At 42.4% G+C, this 15,448-nt stretch overlaps 1 protein-coding gene across 1 annotated transcript in view; it reads right to left on the minus strand.

Annotated features, from left to right (window-relative positions):
- Positions 1–1,405: 1,405 nt before the first annotated feature.
- Positions 1,406–15,448, minus strand: part of LOC124545281 (clathrin coat assembly protein AP180-like) — a 156,930-nt gene continuing 142,887 nt past the window's right edge. Inside the window, exons 5-6 of the mRNA XM_047124164.1 lie at positions 11,915–12,069; positions 1,406–2,755 (exon numbers count right to left, since the gene is read on the minus strand). Coding sequence (XP_046980120.1) covers positions 2,592–2,755; positions 11,915–12,069 — 319 coding nt within the window. The 3' untranslated portion in view covers positions 1,406–2,591. The remainder of the gene's footprint in view (positions 2,756–11,914; positions 12,070–15,448) is intronic.

A 15,448-nucleotide genomic window follows, 5' to 3' on the forward strand; every position in this document is an offset into this window, starting at 1 on the left:
GGGTAGATCACATAACTAATGAGGAAGTATTGAATAGGATTGGGGAGAAGAGAAGTTTGTGGCACAACTTGACCAGAAGAAGAGATCGGTTGGTAGGACATGCTCTGAGGCATCAAGGGATCACCAATTTAGTATTGGAGGGCAGCGTGGAGGGTAAAAATCATAGGGGGAGACCAAGAGATGAATACACTAAGCAGATCCAGAAGGATGTAGGTTGCAGTAGGTACTGGGAGATGAAGAAGCTTGCACAGGATAGAGTAGCATGGAGAGCTGCATCAAACCAGTCTCAGGACTGAAGACCACAACAACAACATGTCATCATGAACAAATGCCTTCTTTAGACACCTATCTCTTCATAACCAATCCCTGTTGTTCCAATGTAAAACCTTCTTTGTGGATGGGGGGTGGAGGGCTATCACACCATATAATCCCAATGTGGCTGCGAAATTCACTTGCAAAGTTTTAGTGACACACCACACTTAAATTTAGTATGCATACTGATTAAGCTGAATTTGTGATGGATGTGTAAGCCCAGTGTTGAAGAAATAAACCTATGCTTTATTATTCATCATTTTTGTAGTTTTGAAGTTCAAAGCAGTGTTATACTCAATATTTTTAATTTCAGTATCTCTTAGCTGATTGTGAGTATCATATACAACATTGCACATTGTACATTAGATTGTAAGAAGAAAATACGAAGTTGTCAGACTTTTAGTGATAAAAGATTAGCTCTGACTGGAGTTCAGTGGGGTAAGAAGTCCATCATAACTTATTTTATGGAACCATTTTAGCATTTGCTTGAAGTGATTTAGGGGAAACCCTAGACACTAAATACCTAAATTGCCTGAAAAGAAGTTTAAAACAATCTCCATGCAAATGTTGATTTATCTGGCTTGGTGTCAGATTTTATATTCGTCAAGTGTTTAGAAAATGGGGAGACCTTTCACTGAAATAGACTAATTTTATCTTAATGGTCACAGCAAAGTGAATATAAGCATTGTATAGGGATAAAAATCATATGTAGGTATATTTAGGAAGATTTTACTTGTTATTCCTACTTATTTTCTTCTAAAATTCTGAAGACATTTGTTATCTATAAATTTTGAAATTTTGTCCATATTTGCCATTTATTCATAATCATTATCATATGCAATCTGTTGTGTCATATTATTCAATTTATTTACTGCCTCCTTTACTTACAATGACTATCTATTGTAAATGGCTGAGTTTAGTTGTTAATTTGAAACTGTCTGGTGTTTTAACATATTCACACTTGAAGGTGCAGGTAAATCACCATTATGATAACATCATAATATTCAATATTTTGGTCAACAAGATGTAGGAGGAACTTCAGATATCTATCATTAATATGAACAAGTTACAGAACCATAGAATATGTGCAGCATTTATAAATGATTTATTATCTTGAACAGAAAGTGGTAATACAGATGACACATCTAACTGCAGCTGTTTTTGGTTGGTTGAAATCTATTATCTCATGCACATATACTTAAGTGTTCTGTTGACAACATAATTGAGTCATAAGTTATGAATGTCGCAGTTGACTGAACTTAACAACTGTGTGTACATTGCCAGCCAAATGCCACAAAAATTTTCTAACAGGGTCTCAGACATGTACTTCCCTCTCACACTATTCTGTACCAAATGATTAACAGAAAAAACTCACCTGTGCTTTGGTTTACACAGAACATAAAACAAAAAATGATTAAGTACAAAACTAGAGATATTAAATTTTAATGTCAAGATATATCCAGAAATTTTTCCAAGCATTATGGAATTTGAAAAGAAGCTTAATGAAATAATGTAACTAGTGCACACAAACAACACCAGGACACATCATGAAAGTTCTCTATATCATCACAAGAAACATGAAGTGTTAATACAAAGAAAGTGAAACATGCTTACAATGCTTTTAAATTACTTTTTATTAAACATTTTACTAAAACATTTTCTATGATGCTAAAGTAGTTATTACAGTTTCTGGCAAAGGGCTGACATTCCTTATGTAGGATGATTACAAAATTTCCAGATAATTCAGAGTTAATGAAGAAAGAGGACTGAAAGCAGAACATTGGTTGTGTATAGAAGATTCTGTAGCGAATCCTTAGGTGTTATTCGACTGTTCGTGGCGTCTCCCTTAACAATAATCTGACTAAAAGTAATGTGACTGTTTGTGTCTGTAGTATTGTGAGGTCCCAGTACAGGTCTCAAGGTTACTACTACCCCAGATAGAAGGCAGTTGCTTGCCAACAAAGAGTGCATCAGCTCTGGTATGGAGAAGTGTTCTGGTGATCGGAAAAGCTTGACACTATTTCTGGCATACTCTGGGATTATTTCTGCCAAAGAATACTACAGAAGTTGTTTCTCATTCTTCTCAAACTGAGCCATGCTCTGTCTCTAACAAACTCATTGCCTGTGGGATGTCATGTTGGTAAACAGAAAAGCAAAGAAGAGGAAAAAGGAGGAGGTAAGAGAGAACAGTTGCCTACTGACAACTCTTTGTACCTCGTATCTCCACTACTCCTGAAGGAGTTACAAAGTGTGCAATGCAGTTACGAGAGTTATCAGGGCTAGAGAGCAGAAGCAGCACTCCGCAGTGGGGGTGGTGGTTGCGTCGAGTCTTCACTGGTTTCCACCACAGCTGCAGCAGTGGAAGGCGGTGCAGACCGTTCTGGGTCGTCGTTGCTGGTACTGTCATCTGTTGGGCTGGCGGGCGGCACTCGAGGTGGCACAGCTGCAAAAGAAACATTCTTCACTCCATGATCAATGAGGTTTCAACCAGTGTTATGGTGGGCAAATGTCGCAACATTCATCGCAGTTTACAACAGAAGTGTCAATAAGTAGGGAAACAAAACAAATATTGGTCTAGTGCAAGGACAGGGTTTTTCTAGATGATTTATTCACTTTCGAAAATCAATATGTATGGAAGTAGAAATACAAAATGGACTCGCACACTTAAGGTTCTGCACAAAATTAATTAAATACATACACTTATATATATATATATATATATATATATATATATATATATATATATATATATATACTCCTGGAAATTGAAATAAGAACACCGTGAATTCATTGTCCCAGGAAGGGGAAACTTTATTGATACATTCCTGGGGTCAGATACATCACATGATCACACTGACAGAACCACAGGCACATAGACACAGGCAACAGAGCATGCACAATGTCGGCACTAGTACAGTGTATATCCACCTTTCGCAGCAATGCAGGCTGCTATTCTCCCATGGAGACGATCGTAGAGATGCTGGATGTAGTCCTGTGGAACGGCTTGCCATGCCATTTCCACCTGGCGCCTCAGTTGGACCAGCGTTCGTGCTGCACGTGCAGACCGCGTGAGACGACGCTTCATCCAGTCCCAAACATGCTCAATGGGGGACAGATCCGGAGATCTTGCTGGCCAGGGTAGTTGACTTGCACCTTCTAGAGCACGTTGGGTGGCACGGGATACATGCGGACGTGCATTGTCCTGTTGGAACAGCAAGTTCCCTTGCCGGTCTAGGAATGGTAGAACGATGGGTTCGATGACGGTTTGGATGTACCGTGCACTATTCAGTGTCCCCTCGACGATCACCAGTGGTGTATGGCCAGTGTAGGAGATCGCTCCCCACACCATGATGCCGGGTGTTGGCCCTGTGTGCCTCGGTCGTATGCAGTCCTGATTGTGGCGCTCACCTGCACGGCGCCAAACACGCATACGACCATCATTGGCACCAAGGCAGAAGCGACTCTCATCGCTGAAGACGACACGTCTCCATTCGTCCCTCCATTCACGCCTGTCGCGACACCACTGGAGGCGGGCTGCACGATGTTGGGGCGTGAGCGGAAGACGGCCTAACGGTGTGCGGGACCGTAGCCCAGCTTCATGGAGACGGTTGCGAATGGTCCTCGCCGATACCCCAAGAGCAACAGTGTCCCTAATTTGCTGGGAAGTGGCGGTGCGGTCCCCTACGGCACTGCGTAGGATCCTGCGGTCTTGGCGTGCATCCGTGCGTCGCTGCGGTCCGGTCCCAGGTCGACGGGCACGTGCACCTTCCGCCGACCACTGGCGACAACATCGATGTACTGTGGAGACCTCACGCCCCACGTGTTGAGCAATTCGGCGGTACGTCCACCCGGCCTCCCGCATGCCCACTATACGCCCTCGCTCAAAGTCCGTCAACTGCACATACGGCTCCCGTCCACGCTGTCGCGGCATGCTACCAGTGTTAAAGACTGCGATGGAGCTCCGTATGCCACGGCAAACTGGCTGACACTGACGGCGGCGGTGCACAAATGCTGCGCAGCTAGCGCCATTCGACGGCCAACACCGCGGTTCCTGGTGTGTCCGCTGTGCCGTGCGTGTGATCATTGCTTGTACAGCCCTCTCGCAGTGTCCGGAGCAAGTATGGCGGGTCTGACACACCGGTGTCAATGTGTTCTTTTTTCCATTTCCAGGAGTGTATATATATATATATACAGGGTATTTCTAGATGATTTATCCACTTTCGAAAATTCGTATGTATCCAAGTACAAATACAAAATGATCAAGCCTTATATAAATGAAAAGAGGAAGTTTCAAAGTTTTTGGCAGGTGGCGCGGACAGGCGGTGATGGTGATAAGGCGACTGTGGAGCACAAGGATTTCTGCGTTCTCGAGTTCACGAAAAGTGAGTCGCAAATTACAGAGCAGCAGGCATTTCATACCAGATTCGGTATTGAACCATCAACTCGCTAAATCATTAGCCATTAGTTTAAGCAATTTTAATAGACTGGGACCGTGTACAAACAAAAAAGCACAGGGTGACCACGTGTCTCAGAGGATGATGTCCGACGGATTCGAGATAATTTTGTGCGCAGTCCCAGTAAATCTATCAATATAGCCAGTCGAGAACTTGGAATACCCCAACTAACCGCACGGAAAGTTCTGAGACTGCATTTTCTGTACAAGCCCTACCGATTACAGCTTGTGCAGGCTCGCAAACGCAATGACAAAGAGAAGTGTCGCGCATTTTGTTGTTATGTGCTAGCAAAGATGGAGGATAATGTATTTCTACAGCGTGTAATTTTTAGCAATGAAGCGATGTTCCAACTTAGTGGAAAAGTCAACAGACGCAGTGTTCGCACATGGGGTTTGGAAAACCCACATTCAGCATTGCAACACGAAAGAGACTCACCAAAGATCAACGTGTTCTGTACCATATCCTGTACAAAGGTGTATGGACATTTTTCCTTGTGGAAAGAACCGCAACGAGAGTCGTGTGCCTGGACATGTTGAAACAAAGACTGTTCCCTCACGTTATGGAAGTTTCCCAGGACTTCATCTTCCAACAGGATGGAGCTCCACTCCATTGACACCGTGATGTACGAAGCTTTTTGAATGGTAAGCTTCCTAAGTGCTGGATCGGTCACAGGGGACTTGAGGACCTGGTTCGGCACTTCTGGCCACCGAGATCTCCTGATCTCACACCTGCGACTATTTCTTATGGGGTTATGTAAAGGAAGCTGTTTATGTCCCGCCTCTACCAACCACTCTGAGCGATCTGCGGAACCGTATCACTGCTGCCGTGCAATCACTATAAGCTGATACAGTTTCATGTGTGTAAAAAGTAATTAATTACAAATTAATAAATTTATTAAATTGATATCAAACATTATGAAAACAAACTTTGAAACTTACTCTTTTCATTGGTATAAAGCTTGTTCATTTTGGATTTGTACTTGAATAAATACGAAGTCGTGATAATGGGTCCATCATTTATCATCCCTCTTGGGAATCGAGAATCTCAATGATTTTTACTCTTACTGGTATTGATACTGGCAGAATACTAGTCCTGGGAATTCCAAGAGCGTATCAAAATCTCTACAGTAGTCACAAGGTCTACACGCAATCTTCTTTATAGCTGAGCTGTATTTTGGTAAAAGTCTCCCGATAAACTGAAGTCGGCCATTAGCCTCCCCTGCTACCGTCCTTACGTGCTCATTCCATTACATATTGCTCTGTAAGTTACACCTAGATATTTAATAGTCGTGACGGTGTCGAGCAGCACACCACCAATGCTGTTTTCGAACCTTACGGGTCTGTGTTTCCTACTCACCTGCATTAATTTACAGTTTTCGACATTTAGAGCAAGCTACCTTTCATTTAATCAACTAGGTTTTCTGTCAAGGTCATCTTGTATCTTTCTGCAGCCACTCATCTTTGACACCTTCCTGTACACTACAGCATCTTCAGCAAACAGCTACAGATTACTACTCATCCTATTCATCAGATCATTTATGAGGTCTGTTCAAAAAACTCCAGAACATTAGTAATATCGCACCAATGGTGTATTGGAGCCAAATGTGGTTGGCATCCCTGTACACGACTGTGTTTAATGCATAACTGCCGGAAGTTTCATTGTTGTACGTCTGTTAGTTAATGTCCAGTACTGTATTGAGTAGTACATTGCAGCTCACAGTTTGGCCCCAGCGGACCTCTTTTTATTTTCGAAGTTGAAAACTCTGTTGAAAGGACATAGATTTGCAACGATAGACGAGATAAAAGAAAATTCGCAGACGGCGCTTCGCGTGATCCAGCAAGAAGTGTATCAAAACTGCTTCCAGAGGTTGAAATGGAGTTGGAAGAGGTGTATCAGCTATGGGGGAGAGTATTTCGAAGGAGACCATGCACAATAAGTAAAAGGGAAGCGTAGAAAAAAATTGTGGACAAAGTTCTGGAATTTTTTGAAGAGACCTCGAGGGTATATACAGAATAAGAGTGGGGTATCCCTGACGGTACCCTTATCTCTGATGAACACTCGCTGTCGAGGACAACTTACTGGTTTTCAGCACTTAAGAAGTCTGCAGTTCACTCAGCACATATCTGAGAATGTATTCCGTATACTCTACCTTCGTTAACAATCTGCAGTGGGTCACCATGACAAATACTTTCCGGAAATCTATAAATATGGAATCTGCCTGTTTCTCTTCATCCCTGGTTTGCAGGACATCGTGCGGGAATAAGAGAAGCAGTTTCATAAGTGAGATAATTTCTAAATCAGTGCTGATTTGTGGACAGAAGCTTTTCCGTCTCAAGGAAATTTTTCATATTCTGACTCAGAACATGTTCAAGAATTTTGCAGGAAAGCGTCGTTAAGGGTACTGGCCCGCAATTTTTCGGGCCCGTTCTTTTAACACAGGAGATATTTGCGTTTTTTTTCCCAGTCGCTTGGGACATACTCCCAAATCACCTACAAATTTAATCTGTGTTGCACATGCACGATAAGAAAATTTTGTTAATTGATGAGCTTCCTGACATAATTTTCAAGGGAAGGAGTGCAGATTATGTAGAACTTCTGGTCACTTGCAAAGATTTGTCTGGCCTACCATGGTAACAACATACTCTCTTTTGGTGTATGTTGCTAAGTTCTTCGTGGCTTTTCGGTTCCTGTGCCTCAGACTGTAAAATCGGAAACCTTACAGGATTGCTTTGTTGTTCGTCTGTCTGTCTATCTGTCTTTCCGATTGTTAAGAACCCTTTCCCTGAGGAACGGGTAGACACTTCAAGTCCATATTTGTGTCACGTATTTAGGTCTATTTTAAGCTTCTAAGTCACTTCAGTCAAAAGATACGGCCATTTATGTCACATATTTTGGTATACACTCATCAAAACGTACAGGGTGCCCTTAGAATCATGAGAATCAAGGAAAAAGTCTGAAAACTGTTAAGGTGCAGTTCTGTTACACGCACAGTGGTCTAGAGGTAGCGTCTTTGTTTCATAATCAAAATGTGGTCTGCCCTGCGTTCGAAAACCGCCCCCGCTTAAATTTTGATTAATAATCAGCATTTGCGCCCGAAGACTTCCGGCTTAAGAAGTCACCCACATTCTGCCAAACCCTTGTCAAAGAGGGCGGAGGAGCGGACAGAGATTCAGGGCACTCTCTTGCCCTTAGGGTGGGGAAATGCCCCTAAAGGCAGAATAATCAACTGATCAACTGCAGTAGGATGCAGAAGGCAATGAAAACCACTGCATTAAAGACACACAATGTGTATCCACATGGAATGTGATGATCTCTCCATTGGCAAAAAATTCCGGAATAGCCCCCCATTCGAATCTCTGGGAGGGCACTGCCAAGGGGGAGGTGACAATGACAAAAAGTTTGAATAAACAACGGAAGGATAACTTTCTATGGGTCGGGGCGTGGCACGTCAGAAGCATGAATGTGGTTGGAAAAATGGAAGATCTGAAAAGGGAAATTCAAAGGCTCAATCTAGATATAGTAGGGTTCAGTGAGGTGAAATGGAAGGAAGACAGATGAGACTTGAACGCAATTGTAGGGGAAGGACTACAAGAAAATGTTACGGGAGAATATGGACATTGGACAAAGAATGAGAGGAGAGAAAGAATATTTGAGTTCTGTAATAAATTTCAGCTAGCAATAGCGAATACTCTGTTTAACAATCATAAGAGAAGGAGGCATACTTGGAAGATTTCAATTACATTACATCAAGGTCACACAGAGATTCCGAAATCAAATGCTGGTTTGTAAAGCGTACCCAGGAGCAGATAGAGATTCAGATCACAATTCAGTAGTGGTGAAGAGTAGGCTGAAGTTTAAGAAATCTGTCAGGAAGAATCAATATGCAAAGAAGTGGGATACAAAAGTACTAAGGAATGACGGGATAGGCTTGAAGTTCTCTAAGGCTATAGATACAACTGTAAGGAACAGCTCAGCAGGCAGTACAGTTGTAGAGGAATAGACATCTCTAAAAAGAGAAATCTCAGAATTTGGAAAGAAAAACATTGATACAAAGAAGGCAACTGCGAAGAAACCATGGATAACAGAAGAAATGCTTCCGTTCATCGATGAACGAAGGAAGTACAAACATGTTAAGGGAAATTCAGGAATACGGAAATATAAGTCGCTGAGGAATGAAATAAATAGGAAGTGCAGGGAAGCTAAGATGAAATGGTTGCAAGAAAAATGTGAAGAAATCGAAAAAGATATGAATGTTGGAAGGAATGACTCAGCATATAGAAAAGTCAAAACAACCTTCGGTGAAATTAAAAGCAAGGGTGGCATTAAGACTGCAATGGGAATTCCACTGTTAAATGTAGAGGAGAGAGCGGATAGGTGAAAAGAGTACATTCAAGGCCTCTATGAGGTGGATGGTTCGTCTGATGTAATAGAAGAAGAAGCCGCAGTCGATTTAGAAGAGATAGGGGATCAGGTATTAGAATCAAAATTTAAGGAGCTTTGGAGAACTTCACATCACATAAGGCATAAGGGATGGATAATACTACATCAGAATTTCTATAATCATTAAGGGGAGTGGCAACAAAACGACTATTGACGTTAGTGAGGAGAATTTATGAGTCTAGCAATATACCACCTGAGTTTCGGAAAAATATCATCCACACAATTCCAAAGGCTGCAAGAGATGACAAGTGCGAGAATTATAGCACATTCAGCATCCAAGTTGCTGAGAAGAATAATGTACAGAAGAATGGAAAAGAAAATTGAGCATGTGTTAGATGACGATCAGTTTGACTTCAGGAAAGGTAAAGGCACGAGAGAGGCGATTCTGAAGTTGGGTTGATAATGGAAGCAAGATTAAAGAAGACACGTTCGCAGGATTTGTCAACCTAGAAAAAGCGTTCGACAATGTAAAACAGTCCAAGATATTCGAAATTCTGAGAAAAAGAGGGGTAAACTGTAGGGAGAGACCTGCAATATACAATATGTGCGAGAAGCAAGAGGGAATAATAGGAGTGGGCGACCAAGAACGAAATGCTCGATTTAGAAAGAGTGTAACATATGGATGTTGTTTTTCACCTCTTCTGTTCAGTCTGTACATCGAAGAAGTAACTATGGAAATAAAAGAAAGGTTCAGGAGTAGAATGAGAATTCAAGCTGAAACGATATGAATGATACGATTCGCTGATGACATTGCTATCCTAAATGAAAGTGAAGAAGAATTACATGATCTGCTGAATGGAATGGACAGTATAATGAGTACGGAATATGGATGGAGAGTAAATCGAAGAAAGACGAAAGTAATGAGAACTAGCAAAAGTGAGAGCAGCGAGAAACTTAACATCATGATTGATGGTCACGAAGTAGATGAAGTTAAGGAATTCTGTTACCTAGGCAGCAAAATAACCAATGACGGACGAAGCAAGGAGGACATCGAAAGCAGTGGCAAAAAGGACATTCCTAGCCAAGAGAAGTCTACTAGTATCAAACATAGGTCTTGAGGAAGAAATTTCCGCGCATGTGTGTCTTTAGCACAGCATTATATGGTAGTGAAACATGGACTGTGGGAAAAGCGGAACAGAAGAGAATCGAAGCATTTGAGATGTGGTGCTACAGACGAATGTTGTGACTATTACAGCACCATGTATCACAAAGCTAAAAAAGTGGTCCAACTAAAACATTCATATTTCTTTACGTACTACACGAACATGTAATAAAAAATGGGGGTTCGTATTTTAAAAAAAAGAACGCAGTTGATATACGTTTGACCTATGGCAGCCCCATCTAGCGGGCCAACCATAGCGCCATTTGGTTTCCCCCTTCAAGCTAGACAAGTTTCGTTCTTTGTAGTTTTTTCGTTTGACGCTTATTTCGTGAGATCAATGGACCACCCTGTATGTGCGCGTCGAATAGTAGTGATACAAGGTACTCTCCCCCACGCACCATATAGTGGCTTGCGGAGTTTGTGTGCAAATGTAGATACATTCAGGGTGCGAAATTTAGTATACAGAGCTACCACATATGGCCTTAAATCCAGCTGGGTATCGAGTCGAGCTGATCTTGGCAGACAGATATGAGAAGGTCATTCCACACTGCTTCAACCGTCTCTGCCCGAGTTCGTCCGTTGTAGCGGCTGCTGAATGGTGCTTTGGCAGTACCTCGGCATCCACTGGGTGATACATGCGGATAATGTGTGGCCTAGGACAACAGTCGAGAACCCTCTGTATCGATGTAGCCTAGGACAGCTTGGGCAAAATGCAGTACAACGTTATCGTGTTGGAAGATAACTCAGTCATTTTGAAAATAGGGCACGTAAATCGGCCTTAACGCGTCAGAAATCGTACAGCTGCTATCTAAACAACCTGCTCTGTTAACCAAGATTGACCGTGTTGTGTACCCAGTGAGACCCTGTACCATCGTGCCAGATGCTGGGGTCAAAGGAGGGTGACGAATTTAATCTAGCAATGTTCGTTCTCCTCAGAGTCTCTACAAACGGATACAGGATCTAAATCCAATGAGAGGTTTTAACTGGACATAGCATACCTGAAGAAATTGGTGTTCTCTCTTCCTGACCAAATCTGGTCTACTTTCAGGCTAGATGCCGTGCCGTGCGTGTAACACTGAACACTGTATGAGTTGATGTATCCTTGGGGGGGGGGGGGGGGAGCAACTAATTGCTGTGTTTGTCCAGTTCTCTTTACAGTTTTTGTTGACTGCCTTGAGTCATGGCTCTACCTTCATTTCTTCCAATTATTTTAATAACGAATTCCTAACGAGATTGTATTGTAACTCGTATAAAACCTGTGTGGGGCATAAGACGTCCAACAACCACTGCAGGCTCAAAAAAGTGGGAGAGCTCCATTTCAATGTGAAATTTCCAGAGTTTAGTTGCTGTCCGTTGTGACCGAGCGGTTCTAGGCGCTTCAGTCCGGAACCGCGCTGCTGTTATGGTCGCAGGTTCGAATCCTGCCTTGGGCATGGATGTGTGTGATGATGTCCTTAGGTTAGTTAGGTTTAAGTAGTTCTAAGTCTAGGGGACTGATGACCTCAGATGTTAAGTCCCACAGTGCTTAGAGCCATTTGAACCATCTGAGCCAGAGTTTAGTTACGCTGAAGATGTTGAGAGGCAGTGGAGAAACCTTGAGACGTACCTGTGGTGGCTGGAGGCGAGTCCTGCACGCTAACGGCTTCCGCTGTGGTCGTGCTTGTAGTCGTGGTGGTTGTCATGGTGGTCGTCTCCGATTCTACCCCCTCCACTGCAGCGGCGGTCGGCGCAGCACTGGGTTGTTCTTGCTCTGCCGGAGGGCTGAAGCACAAAGGGACGTATGCAACGCCATTGCCCATCAAGATACAACCCCACGCTCGAGAACTTGGACAAATAAGCCATGCCTTTTATTCTGAAAAAAGTGTGACCTCACATTGGGGTCCGCAATGGGTGCGGGAGGGTATCTAGAATGAGACACTGCCTCCTCCTGGAATCTAGGATAATTGTAACTTCTTAATCATTACGCAATTCTCATGCATTTCTGAAAATGATTTGCTAAAAATACCGAATTAACATTTCAGACTAAAAATTGTAATTTTCCACTTTTCGGCGAATTCAGATCCTTATGAAACTATATACAACAGAAAAATTGAGGTTAGATATGGATTTAATGTGCGAAAGATCACAAGAGTACGACATTACTTGAAAAAGTAATCAAAGCATATTTTGTTCATTTTCTTGTGTTATTCAATATTCTAACGTAGAGAGAATCTTTATGGTTTAAGTTTTTTTTTAAAATTATAACTGAAATAAGATCTTTTGGATAACTGAGAACGCAGTTTTCTATTAAGTTACAACTGAAGCAATTAGTAAAAGTAGTGTTGCTACTGCTTCTGGAGTAAATAATAATCTACAAGTAGCTATTTCATTTATAATTAAATTAGTGCAGCATGAATGGCAAATACGTGGGGTTGTGTATGCCCCAGCCCACAGACCACAAGCAGTCGTCGTTCGGCTATACTACTACTCCGATGACGTCACCAAAGTGCACCTAGGCAACACCTGGGAGATATCGGTAGGATACGCAGCTAACGCACTTCCGCTCTGCACATGTACATGAGTCTAGGAAATCGCGTTCATTCTTAAATTTTCTCACTTTTTCGTTTTTAACTGGAAAATTTTCTTTTTATTCAGAGAAACGTGGCGTACCTGTGCACTAGCCACCACCTTTCTTGAAACTTCCTGGCTGGAAGTTTCATGTCAGCGCACACTCCGCTGCAGAGTGAAAATCTCATTTTGCACCACCTTTCTTAATTGAAGAAAAGGACGTTTTCAGGAGGGCGCATAGTTTGACACACTGTTTGTTGTGGATGCCAGTGCATTAATTAAATTTCATGCCGTCGTCTGATTCCAGAAATTGATGGGACTTCTAAGACCCGTCGGGCAGGAAACAATTAAGCAGCTGTTGCTGTTCCTGCTTTTTCCTGGGATTGGATTGTATGGCCTGTCGGTGTGGTTTTTCTTTTCTCGATGTCAGTTGGTGATTTCTTCAACTTTTGCTGCATGGCGTGACTGTAGTCCGATTAAAATCTGTCACTTGGTGCTGAAGCGTTGTCATATCGGCTACCGTTCGGTTAAAGGCGACACGCTAGCATGGCGGGCCACCTCAGAAGTACTGAGAAACTGTTCATGAGCAACGTTGGAAGATGCTGCTATCAGGTATGGCAGGACAGTTGATTTGAAATGAGCGATGACTCAACCGAGGCAGACAACGTATTTTTTAGCCCTGAGCTTATACTTTTGTTCTAACCTAACCACAATCTCTTGATGTGCAATGTATCTGACAAAACGGCGGTCAGCAATCTACGGTAGAACTATTGATCATATTCGCTTTGGTCGCGGCGGTTAAAGCTGATCCGTACAGGCAAACTCAAGATACAAAAAGTTCAGTTTGAGCCCTAAAAGCGAAATGTAACATTTCGCTTTCGGAACGTGAGTTAACACGATTAGCGGTCAGTGAGTAGTCTTGATTGGAACTCATTTGCAAGTTATAGACGACACAGGGAGATTCCAAACGAAAAACGAATGAAAGGAAGAAAAATGAGAGCAATTAAAAAGTCAATAACACGACGAAAATGACGCGACGAAAGATTAACAATGAAAAAAATTGCATTGAAACCAGTTAATTGAAAATAACAATAACCATTCATTTTGATACAGATTTAAAAATGAAAGACTATTACCGCTTGACCGTATACGAAGCCACGACCTGTTGCAGCTCACACTGTAAAATTACCACTGTGCTAACCATCAGTTGTTGTCTTCACAAAGTTCGGTTTCATGTCATGTCGTAAAAGTTTAACTGCCGTAAGCCGATCTCTGTGACGAAAATAATAGAATATGCGGAGCCGAATAGCGTGTTGTGCGAAGAATCCAGCAGCCTTTGGCTAGTAATGTGTACGAAATGTACATTTCAAGAATGAACTTTACACGAGATTAAAACTGTGTGTCGGACCGAGGTATGAACTCGGGAACTTTGCCTTTTGCGGGCAAGTCCTCTACCGACTTTTTTTTTAAATCTTATTTTGTTCCGGGGGGGGGGGGGGGGATGTCCCATGACACCCCTTTAAGTTCATCGTTGATCCATTTACTCAGTTTTTTTTTATTACAGAGGGCAGCTAACCCTCCGACCGAACCCGCTGAGCTACAGTGCCGGCAGTACCGACTGAGGTACCCTAGCACGACGCACGACACGTCCCAACAGCTTCACTTCTGCCAGTACCTCGTCTACTACCTTCCGAAACTTCACAGAAGCTCTTCTGCGAACGCAGCAGACCTAGCACTCCTGGAAGAAAGGATATTGCGAAGACATGGCTTAGCCACAGCCTAGGGGATGTTTCCAGAATGAAATTTTCAATCTGCAGCGGAGTGTGCGCTGATATAAAACTTCCTGGCAGATTAAAACTGTGTACCGAACCGGGACTCGAGACAGGAAGTTTCGAAATGTACATTGTCCCGTTACCATCTTCTTGTGTGTTTTGTTTTGGGTGTGTTTATTACGTGTGATTAAACGCCAAATAAATGGGCCGGATACAGGTTTCGTAATTCAAACACAACAAGAAAAAAAAGAAAAGAATTAGAAGTGAACTGACCGCTTTTTGTGGCAGTTTGGGAATGGCGAACAGTTTAGGCGTGACGTTGAGCGCTCTGATTGGACGAAGACATCTCCAACATGTGAAGTATCAACTATTAAGTAATTTTAATCAGGCTATACTCATGCAACAGATCACCTGCAACACAATACCACCTGCCTCCTTTTCTACTCGTGGGTCCACCTCTCGTGGCACCTAGGGATATTTTTTTATCTTTTAATGTATACAACGGGGAAAAATTGAGATTAGGTGCAGATTTACAGCGTGAAAAACCACAGGTTTGATATTTGCTATAAAAGTGACCTAAACCTATTTTTTCGTCGGCCTCTGTTATTGACTATCATACCATAATGCTCGGTTGCTTTGTGATGTTAACTCTTTATGGACGAGCATAAAAATTTGTAACACTTCCAGTATCTTGTTGTATCTGTATAGTGAGGAACATTTACCCGCAGTTGCTACAAGTCGCCGATTTGTAATGCTTCAGATGAAAAGTGTAGGTAGTAAAGCCTTGTTGTAAAAATATATAGAACTAGTTTATCAACAGC

Source organism: Schistocerca americana, chromosome 8, assembly GCF_021461395.2.
Source record: "Schistocerca americana isolate TAMUIC-IGC-003095 chromosome 8, iqSchAmer2.1, whole genome shotgun sequence".
Lineage (NCBI taxonomy): Eukaryota > Metazoa > Arthropoda > Insecta > Orthoptera > Acrididae > Schistocerca > Schistocerca americana.